This window comes from Schistocerca americana, chromosome 1 (assembly GCF_021461395.2).
Source record: "Schistocerca americana isolate TAMUIC-IGC-003095 chromosome 1, iqSchAmer2.1, whole genome shotgun sequence".
In the NCBI taxonomy this organism is placed as follows: domain Eukaryota; kingdom Metazoa; phylum Arthropoda; class Insecta; order Orthoptera; family Acrididae; genus Schistocerca; species Schistocerca americana.
The window spans coordinates 427,872,111-427,897,366 of record NC_060119.1 but is presented as its reverse complement, the minus strand read 5'-3'; the positions used below and the strand labels follow the sequence as shown (position 1 = coordinate 427,897,366).

Sequence of the window (25,256 nt, the reverse complement as noted above, 5' to 3'; positions counted from 1 at the left end):
AATACAGTAAGGAATACAAATGCTTGCATACATGTGATTTTACCTAATAGTTTACACAGGTATCATTCAATCAATGGCACCAGCAATACATAACATTTCATCAGCAGTATTTAAACCTCCAACAGTGGCACCCAGCAGTGGCGAGCAGGTGCAGACACCAACAAGTGACATTATCTCAGTAGCAGCAGTTCCATCAGTGGCACCCAGCAATGTTGAGCAGGTGCAGACACCAACAAGTGACATTATTTCAGTAGAAGTAGTTCCCACAGTGGCACCCAGCAATGTTGAACAGTGCAGGTAACAGTCCATAATATTCGCTATCACTAATTAAACAGTTCATCACAGTTCATCAGCAGTAATTAAACATTTCCAAGTGGCATCCATCAATGTTGAACAAGTGCAGGTAACAGTCCATAATGTTCACTATCACTAATTAAACAGTTCATCAGAGCTCATCAGCAGTAATTAAACATTTCCAAGTGCACCCACCAATGTTAATACGTGTAAGCATGAACAACAGTTTGAATGCACACACAATTGCTTTTACAAAATTATTATCAATGCTCTTACACTAAACATACAAATTATAATAAACACACAAATGATATCAGATAATTGTCATATTAACTATTACAAATACACAAATATCAGTAAACCTATAATATTTATGGGTGTCAGTGCAAGCCACAACAAACAAGTAAAATAATATTCAGGAGATAGGTCGGTACCAATTATTTGGGATTGGGAAAGGAAAACACACTCATCTTTCATCCACATTTAAGTACTACTGTGTAATAGAATAGTGTTAACTGTGTAAATGCAATTCTGTCAAAATTTGATGTTCAACATGTGTATTAAGTAGTAGTGGCAACAGTGTATAACAGTCAATAATAGTTAGTCAATGTCATAGTCATCATGTCAAGACAAATGTTTGCCAAGCCAGATCAAAATGTACAGTTGTTGAACAACTGTCAGTGTGCCAAGATATGCAATTACTTCCTCTCAAAAAAAAAAAAAAAAATACTGCTTATTGATTTAACAAAGTGTGTGTGTGTGTGTGTGTGTGTGTGTGTGTGTGTGTGTGTGTGTGTGTAGACAATCTTCCTTCCACTTGAGTGTTCTAGTCTGCCATCTTCATCCTTCTTGTTCCATATAAACCAACAAAAAAATATGCTCCTCACTTACTTCACCTCTTATCCACCAAAACTCCAATAATTATCAGCATCACATAATCTTAATACTTCAACAATACCTCTTACGTTGATACATATAAACCTTATCATCAATATCATTTACCTTACTTCTTGTCCACCAAAACTCCAACAATCATCTTCACACAATCTTAATACCTCAATAATACTTCTTCAATACGTCGATACATATAAACCTTATCACCAATATCATTTCACTTCCATAACAACTCTTTCCTCTAGTCAGTCTCCTCGAACAAGTACAGATAAAATCCTACTGCAAACTTCAATTCATCATCCCATACAATCTGAAGACCCAATGTCGACACATAACATGTGTGTAATCCATCTGACCCAAATCTTCTACTCATTATGAATTATAAAATACATTTTGGTTACCTTGTCCATCATTAAATAAAAGAAATGCATACATGACCTCTAACAGCCTTTTAGTTTGAATAACTTTCAGCAATTAAGCACGAGTATGGAGAGTGAATGATCGTAATATTTCACAGTGTGTACACCACTTCAAGAATCATGGCAAAACAGAAGCAAACATGTGGAGTATTTCTTGTGTCAAGTGTCACTTGCTATTTCAATTGCTCACGAAGAATGCAGTGTAATAACTGTCAATGGCTTAAACCTAGTGTTGGTATGTCATGTCGTCAGCTTCCTTCCTATTAGCATAAATTTATACAGCTTCCATAAAACCTCCAGCTCATGTGACTTCAATGAAGTTTCTCGTACCAATGTCGTTCGTAGCATTATAGCAGTTCATTTTCTTATCTTAAAATATAAGGCACTGAGCGTAAGCAAAACATGCAATAGCGAGTAAATATACCAGTAGAGAACAGAATGTTAACAAGTGGATGTAGCACAATCCCTATAACGAGGCTCCGCCAAGCAAACAACCTATAATTAATACTGTAGTGTGACCTAAACTCCACGTTCGTACACCGTATATCAGCATTTCTATATACCAAATTAAATAGTAGTTATGACAACAAAGCAGAAATGTATAAATATGCAATCCATACGCAAAGCAGCAAATATATATCTTACATAATAAACAGGTCATTAGCATCATATCAGCATAAGCAAATAAATGTTCATATGTAATCTTAATAAGTAAACATGAAGGCGCAAGCAGATAAATCACAAAGTATAACTTACGTACATAACCATATCAGCACAGCTAATCAGGTGACAATTATAATTTAAATAAATAAGCACAGCAGGCACATAATAAAAAAATATGACATCAGTGAAAAAGTAGAGCAGCCAAGCGATGCATAATATACATAGGTAATAACCCTGTTCATTAATAAAACATTGTCAAAATCAGCAAATGTACGCAAGCACGTCGCTTCACAAGTAAATTCATAGAACTTAAAATTAAGCACAAAGTATAAATCACGTAATCGCGAGCGGCAAATTACGTCTAAAGTACGTACCTTAGTGGAAATATGTTACCTGAAAAATAAACTCAATTAATAGTTACCTTTTTAGTTTATTAGTTTCTTCTTCGAAATTACATTATTCCTGAAAATTTCTCGATAGCAAGTCCTCTTAACGTCGGACACACACAGAATTTACCTGAAGTTCTTAAACATTTCATACAACCGTATCCTGAAAAATACTGAAAGTTAATAACATAAGTTACCAAGTCACTATAGCTTTATACTGAATTTAATCAGAGAAATTAGACTGTGTATTTGTTTACGGCTGTCAGTGCATTCGCACTGAGCGCTCGATCAGCTGTAGGTACGCGTGACGTAGGAAGTAATTGTTTGCGGTCAACGCGCAGACTTGACTGTTGCTTTGAGTATGTGCCGCCGCCAGAACAAGGCGCGGTATCCTTGTATTCTCTGCGTGTTTACGTATAACTGTTAGTTTCTCGAAAGTATGTCATTCCACAAAAATTTTAACGTTTGATATATGATGTATTCCCTTAGAGCGCCGAGATTTAAGAGTTTCTACTTCGACAGTGTTATCATGAATAATTTAGCGAACTCTATGTGGACCGTTATAAAGCAGAAAAAATTTGCGACACAAGCCTTTCCCTTTGTGAGACAAACGGTGAGACTTAGTTAACACCTTTTGACCAACTGACAAGGTTTTTAAACGACCAGGACGTTTAGCTGATTTCTCTCTTCTAGCAGCCGCAGATGCAATACTTTGCAGAGCCAGGTTCACAACTTTCGAATGCCGCAGTTTCCGTACAGGCGGAAAAGGAACGATTTCAGAAATGCGATTTGTCGGTGCTTTATTTTGTAATATCAATATAGGCGGTAAAGAAGTTGAATCATTAGGGAGTTCATTCAGAATGTTTTGAAAAATATGAAGATACTGATCCCACGTTCTGTGATTCTGATGACAATAAAGTCGACACAGTTTATTGATTTCCTTCATCCATCTCTCTGAAGCGTTAGATTGAGGGTGAAAAAGTGAAATGAAAATTGTTTAAATCTTACAACACCATAGAGTACGAAGCCAAATTTTAGAGTGAAACTGTGATCCATTATCTGATATAACCTTATCAACATGTCCCACTTCTTTAAGAAAATGTTTGATGAAAGCATTAGATACTGAACGAGCTGTTGCTTTGCCTAAAGGTGTAGAACACACATATTTTGATGTCAATTCCACTGCTACCAAAATGTACGCAAAACCATTAGTAGAACGAACCACTGGACCGAACAAATCGACTGCAGCCATCTCCTTTAATTTCGCTGGAATGATAGGAAACAACGGTGCTCTGTGAGAAATAGTTGGCGGCTTAGCCTTTTGACATAATTTGCATTTGGCAAGAACAGATCGAATACGTTTTTCCATATTACTGAAGTAGCAATTTTCTCGTAATTTATGAAAGCATTTTCTGGGACCAAAGTGTGCATAACTGAAATGTGTATACCAAATCAATTTATTAGCCCACTCATCAGGAATGCAAACTAACCAAACAGAGTTGTCGACCGATTTTTGTTTAAAAAGAATATCATTGCGAACTAAATAATACTGTCCAACCGCAACGCTTTCCTTTCTCCTCCACTTCTCCTTAATGTCCTTCCAGATTGGATCCTTGTTTTGATCCTTAGTGATGTCCTGGAGCGAAGACGAAATAATATTTTCAAACGCAACACCTTGAATATACATCAAACAATAATTGTTTTCATTTCAGTCCTCCTCAGCACTTTGTTTCAAACCCATAGGTGCACGTGATAAAGCATCAGCAATAGTATTTGAAGAACCCTGTATGTAAACAATACTAAAATCAAAGTCCTGTAGATACAGCGCCCATCGTGACAACCTTCCATTAGTTAATTTTGTTGACATAAGAAATTCCAGAGCTCGATGATCGGTGTAAACCTTAGTACGTCTGCCATACAAAAATATGCGAAATTTTGTGAAAGCCCAAACAACAGCCCAGGCTTCAAGTTCCGTAATCGAATAATTCTTTTCTGATTTAGAGAGAACACGACTTCCAAATGCAATAGTTTTCTGTACTACAACGCCGTTTTCTTCTGCCTCTTGAAATAAGTGTGCACCTAGGCCTTTGTATGATGAGTCCGTCGCCAAACAAAAAAATCTTTAGATAAATCTGGATGTGAAAGAAGTGGAGCAGCAACTAAAGCATCACGAAGTTGTTCAAACTCTGATTGAGCTTCCTCATCCCAACACCAATTAGAATTCTTTCCAGATAGTTCACATAAACGAGGTGTGGCCAAATCGTCCAATCTAACAAAGAGTCTAAGAAAATTACAGACACCAAGGAAACTACGAACATCACGTTTTGTAGTAGGAACAGCATAATTACGAACAGCGTCTAGTTTCTCTGGATCAGGAAGAATACCTTCTGTAGAAATAATATGACCAAGAAATTTCACCTGAGAACGACCAAATTCAGATTTTTACAAGTTCACTGTAATGCCACCTGTTGCAAAAATACGTAATAATGAATCCAAAATTTTGTTGTGCTCACTCCAAGAACGTTTAGCAATAAGAATATCGTCATCATATGAAGTTATATTGTCACGAACATAAACCCCCCCTGCGGGTCCGGGGATTAGAATAGGCCCGCGGTATTCCTGCCTGTCGTAAGAGGCGACTAAAAGGAGTCCATCCCCCTCACGGGGGTAGTTCGCGCCTGCGTCCGGAGACGGACGGTTCCACGACCTATCATCGTGGTCCTTTTGGTTTTTTCACTTCTCGTTTCTTCCTTCCTTTTGTTGGTTCCTTTCTTTGCTCTTCTCCACCTCACTGTCTTCCTTACTCTTTCCCTTGCCTTCTCCTTGCCTTCTCATTGCCTTTTTCTCCTTGCCTTCTCATTGCCTTTTTCTCCTTGCCTTCTCATTGCCTTTTTCTCCTTGCCTTCTCATTGCCTTCTTCTCCTTGCCTTCTCATTGCCTTCTTCTCCTTGCCTTCTCTGGTCTCCGCCTCGGCGTTTGAGACAGTCTGTCCTCTTTCTCCCTCTCTCTCTTCTTTTTCCTCTTCTTCCTTCCTCCCTGTGCGTGTCTGAAGGCCGACCCACGCGTTCGCACGCGTAGCCGGTGACGGGGTAACGCGTAAGTCCCCGCCCTGGGTAGACATGTAAGGCACGCGCGTACCCCCTGGTAAAGGCCAGGCCCGGGGTGGGGTGATTGCCTGAGCTGATACCTTCTGACCATGCCGATTGGTCCCTCCGTCTGTTTCTCGGGAGGTGTGACCTGAGGTGTAAACATTCACCTAAGGCGGGAGTGCCCTCTGAGAGGGTCCCCACAAGGAAGGAGCGCGCCATCGGAGACGCTGGCAATCATGGGGGATTCCTCCGCAATGGATTCTACTCCATCTCTTTCGACTTCGACCCAAAAACGGAAACGTGACCAGCCAACAGTGACAAAAGTACTACCGCCTGCCCCACAGTTCCTCGTAGTTTCTCGAACTGAGGACGGAAAGGATTTTTCCTCTGTCAACCCTTTCGTTATTCAGAAGGGCGTAGATGCCATAGCCGGATCTGTCAAATCCTGTACCAGGTTGCGTAACGGCACCTTATTACTAGAAACTGAGAATGCCTTTCAGGCACAAAAACTGCTTCGGGCCACCCTCCTGTACACGTTCCCTGTCCGGGTGGAGGCCCACCGAACTTTGAATTCGTCTCGTGGTGTGGTCTATACTGGCTCCCTCGACGGATTGACTGACGAGGAGCTTCAATCATTCCTCGCTGAGCAGGGCGTGACGGCTGTCCATAGGGTCATGAAAAAGGTCAACAATGACCTTGTACCGACCCGGACAATTTTCTTGACCTTCGATAGTGTTAAGCTGCCATCGCGCATCAAGGCGGGCTACGAGGTTATTTCTGTTCGCCCCTATATCCCGACACCTACGCGCTGCTACCAGTGTCAGCGTTTCAATCACACTCGACAGTCTTGTTCCAATGCGGCTAAATGTGTCACTTGTGGCAGGGATGCCCATGAGGGTGACTGTCCACCTCCGTCTCCTCGTTGTGTGAACTGTCAGGGTGACCATGCAGCATCCTCCCGCAACTGTCCTGTCTATAAGGAAGAACGCTGTATCCAGGAAATTCGGGTCAAAGAGAAAGTGTCCACCTCGGCTGCTCGCAAGCTATTGGCTAGTAGGAAGCCCACGCTGCTCCCAGCGGGGAAATACAGTACTGTCCTCGCCTCTCCTCGGACTACCCGGGAGGTAGCAACCCAGACATGCGATCTGACCTTCAGCACCACGGTCGTCCGTTCGGCCAGTGCTAAGATCGCGCGGTCGACGTCTCCTCTTCCTCCCATCACCCCACAGACACGAGCACCTTCTTCAGCTTCTGCTAAGACGAAGACCCAGAAGTCAGATGCCCGGGCCTTCAAGAAGGAACCATCCCGTGCAGACTTCCTCCGTACCTCGACCTCCCAGCCTTCGATCGGTACTTCCACTACACGTCCTTCCAAAAAGGCGCATAGGAAGCACAGTTCTCCTTCTCCGCCACGACGCATTTCTTCTCCTGCACCACCCAGCGGTTGCCGCCCCAGGCCGTCATCCGTTTCGCCTGGCCGCACCGCTGGTCGCCGTACATCTGGCCGTTCACTGGCGGAGGAAGCTCCCCCTCCCGGCCATCCTCCCGAGATGGCCGATGACCCTATAGACCCAATGGACGATGACTGTCCGCCTACTGATAGCGGCGGCAGTGCTCGCTCGAAGCCAGGCCCTAAGCGGCCTTCGAGGTGACCACTTCTCTCATCTTCCTTTTCTTACGATGGCACTTATTCACTGGAATATTCGCAGCATTCGCTCCAACCGAGAGGACTTGAAGTTGCTGCTCCGCTTGCACCGTCCGCTTGTCGTAGCCCTCCAGGAAACGAAGCTACGCCCATGCGATCAAATTGCCTTGGCACACTACACCTCTGTGCGTTTTGACCTACCCCCTGTGGTAGGTATCCCAGCTCATGGAGGGGTTATGTTGCTGGTCCGGGATGATATTTACTACGATCCCATCACGTTGCACACCGGCCTGCAGGCAGTTGCCATCCGCATTACTCTCCCCACTTTTACGTTTTCCTTTTGTACCGTTTACACTCCATCGTCATCTGCCGTTACCAGGGCAGACGTGATGCAACTTATTGCTCAGCTACCTGCACCATTTTTGTTAACTGGAGACTTCAATGCCCACCATCCCCTTTGGGGCTCTCCAGCATCCTGCCCGAGGGGCTCCTTGTTAGCAGACCTTTTCAACCAGCTCGATCTTGTCTGCCTCAATACTGGCGCCCCTACTTTTCTTTCGGACACATCTCACACCTATTCCCATTTAGACCTCTCTATATGTACTCCCCAACTTGCACGCCGGTTTGAGTGGTATGCACTTTCTGATACATATTCGAGCGACCACTTCCCGTGTGTTATCCATCTCCTGCAGCATACCCCCTCTCCGTGCTTCTCTAATTGGACCATCTCCAAGGCAGACTGGGGGCTCTTCTCTTCCAGGGCGACCTTTCAGGATCAAACCTTCACAAGCTGCGATCGTCAGGTCGCACACCTCACGGAAGTCATTCTCGCTGCTGCTGAATATTCCATCCCTCACCCTCCTTCTTCTCCACGTCGCGTACCGGTCCCCTGGTGGACCGCAGCATGTAGAGACGCTTTACGTGCTCGTCGACGTGCTTTACGCACTTTTAAACGCCACCCTACAGTGGCGAATTGTATCAATTATAAACGATTACGTGCTCAGTGTCGTCGTATTATCAAAGAAAGCAAGAAAGCCAGCTGGGCTGCTTTCACAAGCACCTTCAACAGTTTTACTCCTTCTTCTGTTGTCTGGGGTAGCCTGCGCCGGCTATCTGGCACTAAGGTCCACTCACCAGTTTCTGGCTTGAAGGTCGCGAATGACGTCCTTGTGGCCCCTGAGGCTGTCTCCAATGCCTTCGGCCGCTTTTTCGCAGAGGTTTCGAGCTCCGCTCATTACCACCCTGCCTTCCTCCCCCGCAAACAGGCAGAGGAGGCTAGGCCACTTAACTTCCGCTCCTCGAATTGTGAAAGTTATAATGCCCCATTCACCATGCGGGAACTCGAAAACGCACTTGGCCGATCACGGTCCTCTGCTCCAGGGCCAGATTCTATTCATATTCAGATGCTGAAGAACCTTTCTCCTGCGGGTAAAGGTTTTCTTCTTCGTACATACAATCGCATCTGGATTGAGGGACATGTTCCCGCATGCTGGCGCGAGTCTATTGTTGTCCCGATTCCTAAGCCGGGGAAGGACAAGCACTTGCCTTCCAGTTATCGACCTATCTCGCTTACCAGCTGTGTCTGTAAAGTGATGGAGCGAATGGTTAACTCTCGATTGGTTTGGCTGCTCGAGTCTCGACGCCTACTTACCAATGTACAATGTGGATTTCGTAGGCGCCGCTCTGCTGTTGACCATCTGGTTACCTTGTCGACCTTCATTATGAATAACTTCTTGCGGAAGCGCCCGACCGCGGCTGTGTTCTTTGATTTGGAGAAGGCTTACGACACCTGTTGGAAGGCGGGCATTCTCCGCACCATGCATACATGGGGCCTTCGCGGTCGCCTCCCTCTTTTTATTCGTTCCTTTTTAATGAATCGACAGTTCAGGGTACGTGTGGGTTCTGTCCTGTCAGACACCTTTCGCCAGGAGAATGGGGTGCCACAGGGCTCAGTTTTGAGCGTCGCTCTCTTCGCCATCGCGATCAATCCAATAATGGATTGCCTCCCAGCTGATGTATCAGGCTCCCTTTTCGTGGACGATTTTACCATCTATTGCAGCGCGCAGTGTACACGTGTCCTGGAGCGCTGTCTGCAGCGTTCTCTTGACCGTCTTTACTCCTGGAGTGTCGCCAATGGCTTCCGTTTTTCTGCCGAGAAGACGGTCTGTATTAACTTCTGGCGATACAAAGAGTTTCTCCCACCGTCCTTAAGACTCGGTCCCGTTGCTCTCCCAATCGTGGAGACAACCAAATTTTTAGGCCTTACATTTGACATGAAACTTAGCTGGTCTCCACATGTGTCATATTTGGCCGCCCGTTGTACCCGTTCTTTAAATGTCCTCCGTGTTCTCAGTGGTCTGTCGTGGGGAGCGGATCGAACCGTCCTACTTCGTCTATATCGGTCGATCGTCCGCTCCAAGCTGGATTATGGGAGCTTCGTATACTCCTCTGCACGGCCATCCATCTTACGCCGCCTCAACTCCATACAACATCGGGGTTTACGACTTGCGATCGGAGCATTTTATACCAGTCCCGTAGAGAGTCTTCATGCTGATGCTGGCGAATTGCAACTCACCTACCGGCGCGATATACTGCTTTGTCGGTATGCCTGTCGGCTACTGTCAATGCCCGACCATCCGTCTTATCGTTCCTTTTTTGACGACTCTCTTGACCGTCAATACGGGTTGTATGTCTCTGCCCTGCTACCCCCTGGCGTTCGCTTTCGTCGCCTCCTTCAACACCTTACTTTTTCCCTCCCTGCAACCTTTCGAGTGGGCGAGAGCCGCACGCCACCTTGGCTCCAGGCTCAGGTCCGCGTTCACCTTGACCTCAGCTCGCTCCCAAAAGAGGTCACTCCCGGTTCGGTCTACCACTCCCGTTTTTTGGAACTTCGTTCGAAGTTCATTAATATGACTTTCATTTATACAGATGGCTCTAAGACCAATGACGGGGTCGGGTGTTCCTTTATTGTCGAGGCACAAAGTTTCAAATACCGGCTCCATGGCCATTGTTCGGTCTTCACAGCTGAGCTCTTTGCCCTCTACCAGGCTGTTCTTTACATCTGCCGCCACCGACATTCTGCTTATGTCATCTGCTCAGATTCCCTGAGCGCCATCCAGAGCCTCAGTGATCCGTACCCGGTTCACCCTTTCGTACACCGGATCCAACGCTCTCTTCAGCAGCTGGTGGACGTCGGTTCTCCAGTTAGCTTTATGTGGGTTCCTGGCCATGTCGGTATCCCTGGGAACGAAGCTGCAGATGCCGCGGCCAAGGCTGCGGTCCTCCAGCCTCGGACAGCTTCTTGTTGTGTCCCTTCGTCCGATTTTAGCAGGGTGATTTGTCGGCGCATCTTATCTCTGTGGCATGCCGATTGGGCTGCACTTACCGACAACAAGCTTCGGGCCTTAAAACCTCTTCCCGTGGCTTGGACTTCCTCCTCCCGCCCTTCTCGGCGGGAGGAGGTCGTTTTAGCCCGGTTAAGAATTGGACACTGCCGGTTCAGCCATCGCCATCTGCTGACGGCTGCGCCGGCGCCGTTCTGCCCATGTGGGCACTTGCTGACGGTTAGACACATTTTAATGTCCTGTCCAGATCTTAACACACTGCGCCTCGATCTTAACCTGCCAAATACTTTCGATGCCATTTTAGCAGATGACCCACGAGCAGCTGCTCGTGTTCTTCGTTTTATCAATTTGACAAACCTCGCTAAGGACATTTGATGATGCTGTTTTTTAATCCTATGCCTGTCAGTCTGTCTTTTATCGTGTTTTCCCTTTTAGTTGTTGTCAACTTGTGCCTCGCGGTGCATTCTTAGAGTAGTCAGGGCGCTAATGACCATTGAAGTTGTGCGCCCTAAAACCACAAAAAAAAAAAAAAGAAAAAAAAAAAAAAAACCAACATAAACAGGTAAAATTTCGTTTAAACTACGAATGAATGCTGCTGAAGATACAGTAAGTCAAAACGGTAATTTCCGAAATTGATAAGTTACCAAAGGCTAAAAAGGCAGTGTATTTTCTACAATCAGGGTGAAGTTCTATTTGCCAAAAACTTGCGCGCATATCAATTGTAGATAAAACTTTAATTCCATGGAAATGTTGAAGTTCATCTAGATTTTGTGGACGGTCAGTTTCAGGAATAATGATATTATTTATCTGTCTGGAGTCCAGAACAAAACGAATTGACCCATCCTTTTTAAGAACGACGTGTAATGGGCTGGTATAAGGACTGACTGCTGGCTCAATAATGCCTTGATATAACATGTATTGAAGTTCGCTCTTAACCTTGTCTCTGTAAGCCAAAGGATTAGCGTACGTTTTCCCCCGAAATGGTGTGTGTTCTTTTACTTTAAATAAATATTGTAAGCCTTGTATAGTTCCTGTGTGATGACTAAATACTGTAGCATGTGAAGTCAAAATTTGGCGCAGTTCTTCTCTTGCGACGTCATCTGGCACATCAGCTTTCTTAACCTTTTCATTAATTAATTCTTCGCTATTAATTATATCATCCATCGCGTCTCTGTATCTATTGTCGTTGTCAAAAATGAACACATTTTCGTCATAATGCTCAGCGAAAACATCAGAAGTAAGAAACCTTCAACATTTTCTGTCTGATTCAGATTTCGTTAAACACTCGAAAAACTTCAAACATATCGGCATTCCGGCAACAGTCAAGTTCGCACTTCCTTCCCTAAAGTTTAAAATTGCCTTATGTGTGTTAAGAAACTCCATACCTAATATAATTTGTGTACTGAGTAATGGAACAATAATAAAATTAGCAGAAAATTCATATCCTTGACAAATGAAATTGAAGTTGGTCTGTTGTTTGACTTCCACACTTTTTCCAGAAATAGCTCCTTGAATTGTAGTTTTAGAAACAGGTAACACAGGACAAGCAATAGTTCTTACACATATACGAAAAACTGATTCACTAATAACATTAAAAGGGCTCCCAGAATCTAAAACCGCAGTGAACTTATTCTTACCCACACATACTTCAATAACAGGATGTAAAAATGCGTCTACATTATTTTCCTTTTCGTCTAGCAAAATGTCTCTCACGTCTTCCAGGCGTACGTAGTGTAAAGTCGTAGTGTCATTACTTTCTGAACCGTCTATATTGCTGCCAGAAGCCTAAACTACAAGTCATTGTCGATTGTTTGCGTCACGTCTTTGATTATTCGCGTTATTTCGCGGATCAATTTCTACGATTTGCACTTGTCTCTCGGAATTTGTCACGCGGAGGATGCCAATTAGGTCCCTCCTGTCTGTTAGATGTAAATTGTTGGTTGTGTCTGTTATTAAAATCTCTATTTTCCTGTCTATCTGCATGACTGCTTCTTGTGTAATTTCGACTGTCACTTCTGAAATTATTGTTTTATCTACTACCCTGGTTATATCTGTAGTAAGAATTTCTATTGTTGTATGAACAATTTCTGTCTTGGTGATACCGATTACTGTTGCCGTATGATTGATCATTCCCGTAGGAATTTCCGTTATCATAATTGTCCGTGTAATTTCTGTTAGAACGTCTGTTATTGTCATAAGGCTGGTATCTATTGTCCTGTCCGTTTCGTCTGTCATTCTTAAAATTACCCATATAACTCCGTTCCGATCACTATCCCTTCTCTCTGAAAATCTATTGTGATTACCGTTACTGAAAAAATTGCAAGAAGTCCCGTCGTCATTGTCATACTCAAGTTCTTGTAGCAAAGTCTTAAGTCTCAATGTCGTCTTTACATCTTCCGGCTAAAGCAATTTGTCTTATCGATTGTGGCAACTTAGTTAAACAAATGCGAATTAATTCCGTCCGGCTATAAGGGTTGGAAAAGAACTGATTCTTTCGAATCATGTCTTCAAAGTATTCTGCTGGCGTGCGGAACTCGGACTGTTTAAAATTACGCTGCATAATAAGACTTGTGTTTGACTCTGTCTTGCGTGTTTTCGGACCAATATGCCGATAGAAATGCATGATAAAAATCATTTAAATTATTACATTCTCTAAGTCCGCGCATCCGCGTTGCCGGTTCTTTTTCTAAATATCCACACATAAATTCCAGTTTGTGACTTAATGGCCAATTTGGTGGAAGTGCGTACATAAATTGATCTAACCATGAACATGGATGTATTTCATTCTTAGAATTGCGAAAGATCTTAAATTTCCGAACAGTTAAAAAGTGTTTATAGTCAAAGTTTTCGCCTCGTGGCGACAAAGACCTACCGCGTCTGTCCCAGTCCGAATGTCGATTATTGTCAAGTTCGCGCGCCTGGCGGTCTCATGTTGCATCTCGTAAATGAAATAAATTTTCTTCAAAGCCCTCTGGTATCAGTGATTCTAAATTTCTCCTACTGTCCTTTCCTACGATTTCGCTTTCAATTTGTTTGACTTGCTTTCGTAACGCCTCAAATTCCCTTTTAACGCGTTCATTAAATTTTCCCTGATTTTCAACATGTTTATTTATGTTCTGGTACTCTTCTGTTTCTGCAAATTGCAATGGAGCTGTATCATCTGAATCTCTGTCCCCATTTAATCTAAGACTTGTCAATTTATCTGAAATCTCAACTCTTTCCGATAAGTCACCTATCTGTTCTTTCTGTTTATTTACGTCTTCCGTAAGTGTCGCGACTCGGGTTTCGGTATTGACACATTTAGTAGTTAACTGTTCATACTGTTGCGTTAGGTTATTTATTCTGTCAATTGATACTGATTCCTCGATTCTCTCAAATATTTCTTCCTTATCGTGTGCACATTGTAAATGTAACTCTGAAAATTTTTGTACTATCACGCGATCTCTTTCTTCTTGTTCTCTATCCTGCTCCTTTTGTCTAATTTCTATTGAAATTAATCTATTATTGTGAGCATTCAAAATTGGTTGTACTTCTTCTCTAATTTCTTTCTTTAATTCATCTTTCATGTTTTTAAAACATGTCCCTATTCGTGAGTCTAACCGTGTTGCCAATGTTACCATCTGTGATCCCAAATTAAATATACGAGGGCAGTTCAATAAGTAATGCAACACATTTTTATTCTGAAACAGGGGTTGTTTTATTCAGCATTGAAATACACCAGGTTATTCCCCAATCTTTTAGCTACACAACACTATTTTTCAACGTAATCTCCATTCAATGCTACGGCCTTACGCCACCTTGAAATGAGGGCCTGTATGCCTGCACGGTACCATTCCACTGGTCCATGTCGGAGCCAATGTCGTACTGCATCAATAACTTCTTCATCATCCGCGTAGTGCCTCCCACGGATTGCGTCCTTCATTGGGCCAAACATATGGAAATCCGACTGTGCGAGATCGGGGCTGTAGGGTGCATGAGGAAGAACAGTCCACTGAAGTTTTGTGAGCTCCTCTCGGGTGCGAAGACTTGTGTGAGGTCTTGCGTTGTCATGAAGAAGGAGAAGTTCGTTCAGATTTTTGTGCCTACGAACACGCTGAAGTCGTTTCTTCAATTTCTGAAGAGTAGCACAATACACTTCAGAGTTGATCGTTTGACCATGGGGAAGGACATCGAACAGAATAACCCCTTCAGCGTCCCAGAAGACTGTAACCATGACTTTACCGGCTGAGGGTATGGCTTTAAACTTTTTCTTGGTAGGGGAGTGGGTGTGGCGCCACTCCATTGATTGCTGTTTCGTTTCAGGTTCGAAGTGATGAACCCATGTTTCATCGCCTGTAACAATCTTTGACAAGAAATTGTCACCCTCAGCCACATGACGAGCAAGCAATTCCGCACAGATGGTTCTCCTTTGCTCTTTATGGTGTTCGGTTAGACAACGAGGGACCCAGCGGGAACAAACCTTTGAATATCCCAACTGGTGAACAATTGTGACAGCACCACCAACAGAGATGTCAAGTTGAGCACTGAGTTGTTTGATGGTGATCCGTCGATCATCTCGAACGAGTGTGTTCGCACGCTCCGCCATTGCAGGAGTCACAGCTGTGCACGGCCGGCCCGCACGCGGGAGATCAGACAGTCTTGCTTGACCTTGCGGCGATGATGACACACGCATTGCCCAACGACTCACCGTGCTTTTGTCCACTGCCAGATCACCGTAGACATTCTGCAAGCGCCTATGAATATCTGAGATGCCCTGGTTTTCCGCCAAAAGAAACTCGATCACGGCCCGTTGTTTGCAACGCATATCCGTTACAGACGCCATTTTAACAGCTCCGTACAGCGCTGCCACCTGTCGGAAGTCAATGAAACTATACGAGACGAAGCGGGAATGTTTGAAAATAATCCACAAGAAATTTCCGGTTTTTTCAACCAAAATTGGCCGAGAAAAAAAATGTGTTGCATTACTTATTGAACTGCCCTCGTAGCACCCATCAACTGCTCCATATTAACTGGTTGAAAATTCTTTTCGCCCCTAACATTTCCCGCAAAACTAACTTCCTTCGTCATAGCTGTAAAGCTATCTGTGTTAGATACTATTTCAGAATCTCCTATCGTTAATCTCATATTCTGAAAATTTTCTGATTGTGAAAAATTTTGAACTGGTTCTGGACTATTTTCCTAGTTTATTAAATTGTTTTCTACTTCATTATTCATCATACTGTTCTCCTGTGTTGGCGAGTTCACCATGCTAACAATTTCGTCATTCTGACTATCCATCATTTTTGCCTTTTTCATCGATCTTGTAATCATTTACAAAACATACAAAACTCGTCACTATACGAAAATTACACACGCCTAACGAACAATTAAAACCTTCACAATTGCACAAAATTGTCAAACCCGTGTACGACTCATCAAAAATTAAATTCCACAAAAATACCATCAGAAGAATGACAAGACAACTACAAATGTTCAATTACAAAACCTATACAAGCAATATAGACTACAATTACTAAACTACAAACTACAACAATACTGCTGTCTGCTATTTTTACTATCAAAAGAATTCCAAGGGACGATCCGAAGCAGCGGTCGCCTCGTGCATGGGGGCTTAATTATTTAAATGAAAATATTTTTAGTATTAGTAGCTGTCTGTCCGGTTACGCAGTCTCGTAACCGTGTAATCTCCCCACGGAAAATTACCCTCTACCACGCAATAATTAAAAATTATCAATCAAATCATCCACATTTATTCACTTTTGGAAAGTATCTGATCGGATTTTCTAGTAATATATGCGCCGACAGCTCGTCGACGCCAAGGAATTTTTCTAGTACGTTTATTCTTTGGAATAACAGAGATACATATATGTATTCTCCATGGTTATTATAGACGGATAACGAGGACAGCTTCGGAAGTATCTGTTGAAAGATTGTCGGGTTTCTAAAAGAGACATATTTGCTCTTCTTCTTGCTAAAGCGAGCGATTAACGTTTGTGCCACTAGCGGGTTATTCGAAGAGAGAGAAAAACTGTAAATGCAAATTAAGTAAGACTTGGAATCAACAGAAAACGGAACATGTAATGGAGATGGATTGAATATACAATTTTCCTCAGAAATAAGGTTTGTGACCCTTTTATTCTAGAGTGAATGACGAATGAGTTCTCTGTCTGAATCATTGATGATTGTCTTGGCCCTGTAATTAGTGGGGAAGTTTCAGTTGTGACGAAGAGAGCCTGCAATCACCGAGATTTTATAAAATCGTCCGAAAAGGCTTCGGACACATCTGAAATTCTAAATCTGTCGTAAAATGAACGAATTGTTCAAACGATCGATTTTTCCAACTGAATGCAGCGCTTAACAATAATAATAGATATAAAGATCTTTTACAGCAAGCCAGCCGCTGAATATTAAGACGACGGGCTCCACCAGAGATTCTATTGGGCTGAGTTCACGTAATGAAATATTATATTTAAAACTGTATATGGATAAAGGAGAGAGAGAGAGAGAGAGAGAGAGAGAGAGAGAGAGAGAGAGAGCGCGAATGAAATTAGAGAAAATACGCAGAATCCTCCATTAGTATAATTGTTTGCCTGTCTTATCACGGATCAGCCTAAAGATAAAACAGGAGGCCCTTACTTTACTGTACAGGTTTGTGTGTGAGAGACATTACACCAAGTTAGCGGCAAGCTGCATTCACATACTTTCATCATTTACAGTATAATCCATTATAACCGGTTGGCCCTGAGTAGTATTAGTACGCAATCTGACTGCATAGAATAACAAAGAATGAAAGGAAATTTCCGTTAACACAATTAATTAATTAAGTCCCCAGCAACTATAAAAGCTACGAAACAACTACTACCAAACAACAAAGCACAAGTGTAACTGTTCTGTGTGTGGAAGTGTGATTCAACGTACACATCTGGCACGGTTCTTCCTCAATAAGACAAGATATTTTAAACACCATTTACGCTGAAGTAATTAAAAACACAGAAATACTATAATTGCACATAGAAACCAGAATTACACTCTAATACATGAACACAAGCCAGATGCTTTGTTGACTGAACCTGTGACCAAGAGACATTGTTAGTTAGGAAATTTGAAATAAAAATATTTTGTTTTATTACTTCATATATATTGACGAAAAATACACTCTGATCATTACATCACCAATCGAACAGCATCGGCTGTCTAGCCCATCAGAACAACTGCACACGACATGCTCACAAATAGTACTGCTATCGACATCCTCTCAACAAGCACTGCCCACGGCAACCTCTGAACTACTACAGCCAGTGGAGGCGGCGGAATAAAACTCTTTGGCGCAATCTCTGGCGCTGTGACTCACTGTAGCCACCTTTCACTGTTCATAGAACTTTCCACCAAATGGAAGAAGATGGTTATGAGCGTGTGTATTGAAGCAGTTTCACCTGTCATTGTCGAAGTGACTCTTTAGTAGTACCATGGAATCTTCTAGCGGCACTTTTGTAAAAAGAGGCGTGACATCGAAGTTGATTGTCACCATTGTCCATACATCTCTCTTGAAATTCTTTCAGGATTGTGTCGAGTTCTTGCAGTTGTGTGGACAGTGACCCACGAGACGTTTTAGTATCCGTGTCAGATGTTCAGGTAGGTTATACGTTGCCAGATTTATAGTGTTCACTATCAGACGTAATGGAACACTCTCTTTGCATATATCTGGGAAATCATAAAGCTATGGTGGCAGCGGCGGTTTGTAGGACAGCACTCTGATCATATCCTTGTCTAGGCCTGAGTTTTTGGTGAGAGAGATGATATTCCTTGTCACAGCTGGTGCACGGTCCTTTTTCACTTGCTTGCACTCGTATGCCAAATCCAGTTGTAGCATCACAATCTTCTGTCAGTAATGATCTAATTGTAACAACACTCTCACATCACCTTTGTAATCAGCAAGGACGACTGTGTCATTGTCCTCCCAGAGGCCATCTATAGTCGTGAATTCTGCCTCTGAGAAGTTATTCTTCAGTATTTTGCCTTTGTGAAGGATCCTGCAGGTCTCCCTTCTAACCTCTTCACAGCTTGCTCAATGCTGTCGATTTCACTTTTAGGTCATGTTTTTGGAACTAGTGTAAAATTTAGACCTAATGACAGAACAGATATTGTCGCCTCATCCAGTTCCTTTCTAGTGATATGGATAACTAACTACAGTGGTGACCATCTGCGTCCATGACAGCCTGGAACCGAACTAGAGATACCATTTCAAAATTATTTGCAAAACTTCTCGAATGATAGACCATGGAATGTTCAGCTGTCATAACACAGCTAATGCACTGCTTGAAGATTGCACATTGCGGCCAGTATTCTCAGCCAAGGTGAAAGTAGCTTCAACAGCTTGTGGTGCAATTGGCCGCCGGCCTCTCCCTGGAGCGATTCCCAAATATCAGTTAATTCGAACTCCTAAATCATGTTCTGCAGCCCCAATACAGAAAAGTGACCTCACCACATTCCTTTAATGCTTCGAAACTTGCAGCTGTGTTGTAATGTGGCAGAATAAATGGTCAGATTCGCACCTTACATGAGAGCTTTATACATCATAACGTTAAGGTGAATATGACACCTAACTTAATTCGGCGGTAATGAGCAAATTTGCCTATCAGTATGTAATGCAAGAAGGGATGACACTCAATCGACAATAATAAACACACTATTCCTATAATGCATGTTTGAGCGGAAGGTGAAACAAGCAGTGAGAAGCGTTTTGGTTTGGAATTCGGAGGGACAAAGGCAGAGGCAAGGCCGCGCTACAGGGGGTACCACGGAAACCACTTAAAGGGGTGTCCTAGGCCGAAAGTCAATGACCGACCAGGTGACTCAGACGGGGAGAGCGAGTATAATGGCCCATCTGAGGGAGGAAAGGAAAGAAATCATTTAGAAAACTGCGTTTCGGAATTCCAAATGGATACGAAACAAGACCAGTGACGCATTTTCGATCATGTGTCCAGCGAGTGGTACACAGGAGAGAGTCAGTGTACGCATTTAGGCGTTTGGAACTGGCACAAAACATCCGATTGGCGGAAACGCGCTAAGAAGGAGAAAAGAGCCAGAGTTCTGACGCAATTTAATGTTAGGGACCTTGCAATTGGTAGAGATTGTTTCCGCAAAATAAGAGGAATGCTCCTATTGGCCCAAAAAAGCCGTGATGTGAAGAACGAAAGAACCCAGGTGGGGAGACAGTTCGGCTATGAATAAGAAAAGACAGAAATTTTCGTGGACTCTTCTCTGAACTGGCGTCAAGTGCAGAACGGAGCAAATAACGCTCTGTATGATGCAGAGGAGTAATTTGTGTGAACACTGCGTTCACAGCGGCTGATATTAGTTGTAGCATCGTTTAGCTCCAACAATGGAGAAACAAATTGCCAGTTAGTTAATTGTTCTTGTGAGAACTGAGAGGCATTATACAGGGTGATTCAAAAAGAATACCACAACTTTAGGAATTTAAAACTCTGCAACGACAAAAGGCAGAGTTAAGCACTATCTGTCGGCGAATTAAGGGAGCTATGAAGTTTCATTTAGTTGTACATTTGTTCGCTTGAGGCGCTGTTGACTAGGCGTCATCGTCAGTTGATGCTAAGATGGCGACCGCTCAACAGAAAGCTTTTGTGTCATTGAGTACGGCAGAAGTGAATCGACGACAGTTGTTCAGCGTGCATTTCGAACGAAGTATGGTGTTAAACCTCCTGATAGGTGGTGTATTAAACGTTGGTATAAACAGTTTGCAGAGAATGGGTGTTTGTGCAAAGGGAAAAGTTCTGGACGGCCGAGAACGAGTGATGAAAATGTAGCACGCATCCAGCAAGCATTTGTTCGCAGCCCAGGAAAATCGACTCGCAGAGCTAGCAGAGAGCTGCAAATTCCACAATCAACCACATTGGCACTTATCTGTCCGTAACTACCTGAACGTCAACTACCCGAGGCGATGGATCGGCCGCCAGGCAGCCCGTGACAGAGCACTTCATCACTGGCCTCCAAGAAGCCCTGATCTTACCCCCTGCGATTTTTTCTTATGGGGGTATGTTAAGGATATGGTGTTTCGGCCACCTCTCCCAGCCACCATTGATGATTTGAGACGAGAAATAACAGCAGCTATCCAAACTGTTACGCCTGATATGCTACAGAGAGTGTGGAACGAGTTGGAGTATCGGGTTGATATTGCTCGAGTGTCTGGAGGGGGCCATATTGAACATCTCTGAACTTGTTTTCGAGTGAAAAAAAAACCTTTTTAAATACTCTTTGTAATGATGTATAACAGAAGGTTATATTATGTTTCTTTCATTAAATACACATTTTTAAAGTTGTGGTATTCTTTTTGAATCACCCTGTAATATGCACGCTGCTCCAACCATGCACGTGTATATCGCCACATTCTAAGACTAAGGATGAGTACATGTTCTCTCGCCTAAAGAGAAACATAGGGAAAGTTTCTGCTGGAACTTCAGCAAAGGTGAATTAGTTTTATAGGAATTTCAGCGGAAGAGAGAGCGACCTAGCAGATGACAGCTCATCGCAGCTTAAGGTAAATAACGTGTGCAGAGGCGTAAACTTGTTGGTTCACCAGTTTACGTCCACTATAAACTCGAGTGACCTTGGGTAATGTTTTGCTCAATTTGTCACATAGCTAACTATCCACCGTAGACTTGTTATCCTAAAAATAGTGCCGAACTTTGAGCCAGAATCGGACGATTTTTGTAGTACTGACCATCATAACATAAGTGTAGGAACAATTGTGTAAAGAAACTTCTAGTTAAACTTTAATATTGTCGTGTTTAGGATAATTTAACCTTCTGAGGGTTAATATTTAATATTGTTGTGTTTAGGATTATTTCACTTTTTGATGTTGACGAGATGAGTTATCCTGACAACTGTTTTTTGTTGTCACATTGAAAACTGTGTAAAGGCGTGCATTTTTGTGCTAACATTGTGACATTAAACATGTCATTTCTACTTACACAGTTGTCTTCAATCCTAGAATAAGTAAACCACAAATATTGAAAAGTACAGTGTTTTTGATAAGAAAAAGTTTACGAGTAAAGTCCTGTTCCCCTTGTCCAGACCCAAGTTGACTTGACTGCAACTGTAATGCACACTGATGCTTCTTTCAGTCCTTCGTCGCCGTACCAATACCATCGCGTAATGGCAAATCGTGACACTATCATACCTATGAAGTTGGGTACCCATACAGCAATCAGTTTTCCGTCTACACTGCCTCAAGTAGCAGAAGTGTAATTGTAACCACCCTCTAGGTTAGTGAAATCTTAACACTGAAGTTGACAGCGCAATATACATTAGAGTAATTTGGATATCTGCATGACTGCAAGACTCTCTGTTACGTCCCATTTTATTGTTTTAGAGCAGTGCATCTCTGCGAGAGGCGTTCGGATGGCCAGCAGGTAGTCGTGAAGCGTGTATCCATCTCGCAGATGACTGACAGCGAACTGGCGGTAAGGCTCCCTGCGACGCAAATTTCGCACACTTCTCGTTGCAAGGTACATGCTTTCTTTGCTAGAGTATAGACTAAAGGGTCCCAAGCTTTTCTTGCCTCGTAGACTACATGCCAGTTGTTTTGTTCTGGGTAAACCCTCTGCCTTTCATACACTGAATTTCTACAAATTCATCAATTTCAAATGTGTTTTTGATAGCTGATACAGTGCCACTGACTTCTGTAGGTTTAACTATAAAAGTGTCGAGTAGAAAACTTACTGTTTATTTAAACGACACAAAATGCGGATTTAATAAAATTAATACATAAATGCTTTTAGTGGGAGCAAATTTTTTGTTTGGCTTCAGCTTTAATTAGATGAACGTTAAACCTCTTCGTTCAGTGATTTCCAAATTTTTTAAGAAGACTGGCAACGGTTCTGAGAGCCCTTTCCAAGAGTATTAAAAATAAAGCTATCAAAAACTTTCTCGCAATAGTCCATAATACAGTATAAGTAACAGGTACCTCTATCTGAAGGTAGAATCGCTTGTATCCCTTTCTACCTTAAGTTACTCGTTAGCGCTTATTCCGATCATTTCTTCTTATAATACTACAGGGATACAGTCCCAGACTCCTATAGTCGTCAGGACACAGCCGGACGAGATGGGGTGGTGAGGTCCTAATTATGCTTGAGAGCGCCAAGGAAACATCATTATCAATAACACTTTTGTTAGGCGAGATACGGGATTGCCTTCCAGTAAATCGGTTTCTTCAATACCACAGTAAGAATTGAGCAAAACCATCCTCAAAGCTAGTCAAAACTCAATGTGAAAGACATTTAAATGATGGATGTAGGGTGAAACGAAGTCGTCTAAGAAGTCTGTCTCTAACAAACTGGGGAAAATTCGTGCCATCCAATGTTGTGCTTCATTAGTTTAATTCTGACAGGAAAAGCTTTTACGATGGTCTTCGTTTTCGTCAGATCTAAACTGTCACATTGTTACTGCAAGTTAACTTCATTAAATTTAATAAACAAATCCGTTAAATAAGGAATGTCCGAATCCTACTTGATTAAATTATTTTTTTCAAATTGGATCTTTCGCATACAAAAGCCACAAAAAGTGAGAAAAATCTTGTGCCAGGGACGCCCCTCGTTGCATCAACTGCATGGACGACCACTCTGCTTCCTCCAGAGATTGCCCTATTTTTAAAGATGAACGAATTATTCAGGAAATCTGAGTGAAGAAAAAGGTGTCTACCTTAGCTGCTCGTAAGTTATTCCCTAGTAGAAAACCCAGTGTCTTCCCAGTGCGCAAATATAGCACTGTCCTCGCCTCTCCTCGGCGTACTATGGAGGGAGCCATGCAGACTTGCAGTCTCACCTTTAGTGCCACAGTCATCAGATAGTCAACCCGAAGATCGCTCGTTCCATCTCCCCACTATCACCCGCTCACTCTAAGACTCAATCTTCATCGGCTTCTGCTAAATCACAGGCCCGAAAATCGGACGCCACAACTCCCAAAAAAGAGCCTACTGGTGAAAATTTTTTACATGCCCAGACCTCACAACCATCAGCTCCTCCTTCATCTCAACATCCTGCTTCCAAAAAGGCTCATAAGAAACAGTTCCTCTCCTCCTCCACCATGGCGTGTCTCTTCTACAGCGCCACCCAGTGGTAGCTGCCTTCAGCTGTCTTCCGTGTCGCCAAGATGCACCACTGGTGGCTGGTCAACCAGCCGATCACTGACGGCAGCAGCTGCCCCCGAACAACCCATGGATCAGAATCTTCTGCCTCTGGCTGAATGCCATTCCACGCCATCGGCCACCGGCTCTCAGCGGTTGCTAAGTTGACGGCAATCATGGTGAGATTTTTCCTTTTTTCGTCCATCCTATGTAAAGTCTCCATTGGAATATCTGCAGAATTCGCTCCAATCAGGATGAACTGTCAATCCTCTTACGATCCTACTCCCGGGTCATTTTCTGTCTTCAGGAAACAAAGCTACGTTCCCATGATCTTCCCTCATTTCCAATCAGTCTGGTTTGATCTCCCCTGTGTTCCTGGTATTCCGGCACATGGGGAATTATGATTCTTCTCCACGATACTATCCATTATCACCCAACCGCCTTACAGAGTTCCTACCAAGCTGTCGCTGTAAATCTTTCCCTTTCTGGATTCACCTTCCCTCTTTGAACCATATACATTCCATCATCCACACCATCATCCATACCAATGGCAAGAGTCGATCTCCATCTCCTCGGTCAGTTCCCACCCCCCTATTTGCTGGTGGTAGACTTCAACGCCCACCACCTGCTTTCGGTATCTCTGCTTCCTTGTTCGAGAGGCTCCTTATTGATTGACCTCTTCCACTTAGCGGATCTTGTTTGCTTCAACAGTTGAGAACATAATTTTTGTCTACCTCCACGTTAACTTACTCTCATTAAACATTTCGGTCGGTAGTGTTTGGCTAGCTCGGCGCTTTGAATGGTTCGCTCTTGCTGATAGACACGCGAGTGACCATTTTCCATGAGTCCTTCGATTACAGCCACAACTGCCATCTATGTGCCCAAGCCGATTGTACTCTTTTCTCCTTCCTAGCAACATTTAATGACAGTCAATTTCCTAGGACTGACGATCAGGTCACTCACGTTATGGAAGCTATTCTTGCAGCCCAGGAACGTTCAAAACCTCATACCTTCCCTCTGCCCCAGCGTCTTTAGTGAATTAGTGGAACAAAGCATCCCGTAACGCAATACACGAGGGGAGACGTGCTCTTCGCGTTTTCCATCATCCTACGTTGGCCAACTGTGTCTGCTATAAGCAGTTACGTGTGCGATGGCGATGTAATAGCAAGAAAAGGTAGGATTTCTTCACCAGCTACTTCAATATCTTTATTCCCTCATCAGTTGTTTGGAAACGAATTCGACGAATATCCGGCACATCCAGTTTTTCCCCTCATGTGCAGGGTACCTTAGTGGACCCAGTCGAAATCTCTAACTCATTGGGTCGACACTTTGCTGAGATTTAGAGCTCTTTTAATTGCCCAACAGCCTTTCTCCTGAAGAA

At 43.1% G+C, this 25,256-nt stretch overlaps 1 protein-coding gene across 2 annotated transcripts in view; it reads left to right on the top strand.

Annotated features, from left to right (window-relative positions):
- LOC124624220 (serine/threonine-protein kinase Nek8-like) overlaps positions 1-25,256 on the top strand; it is a 183,090-nt gene that overhangs the window by 70,187 nt on the left and 87,647 nt on the right. For both annotated transcript variants that reach the window (XM_047149094.1, XM_047149093.1), the window contains exon 2: positions 22,124-22,214. In XM_047149094.1, coding sequence (XP_047005050.1) covers positions 22,124-22,214 — 91 coding nt within the window. The remainder of the gene's footprint in view (positions 1-22,123; positions 22,215-25,256) is intronic.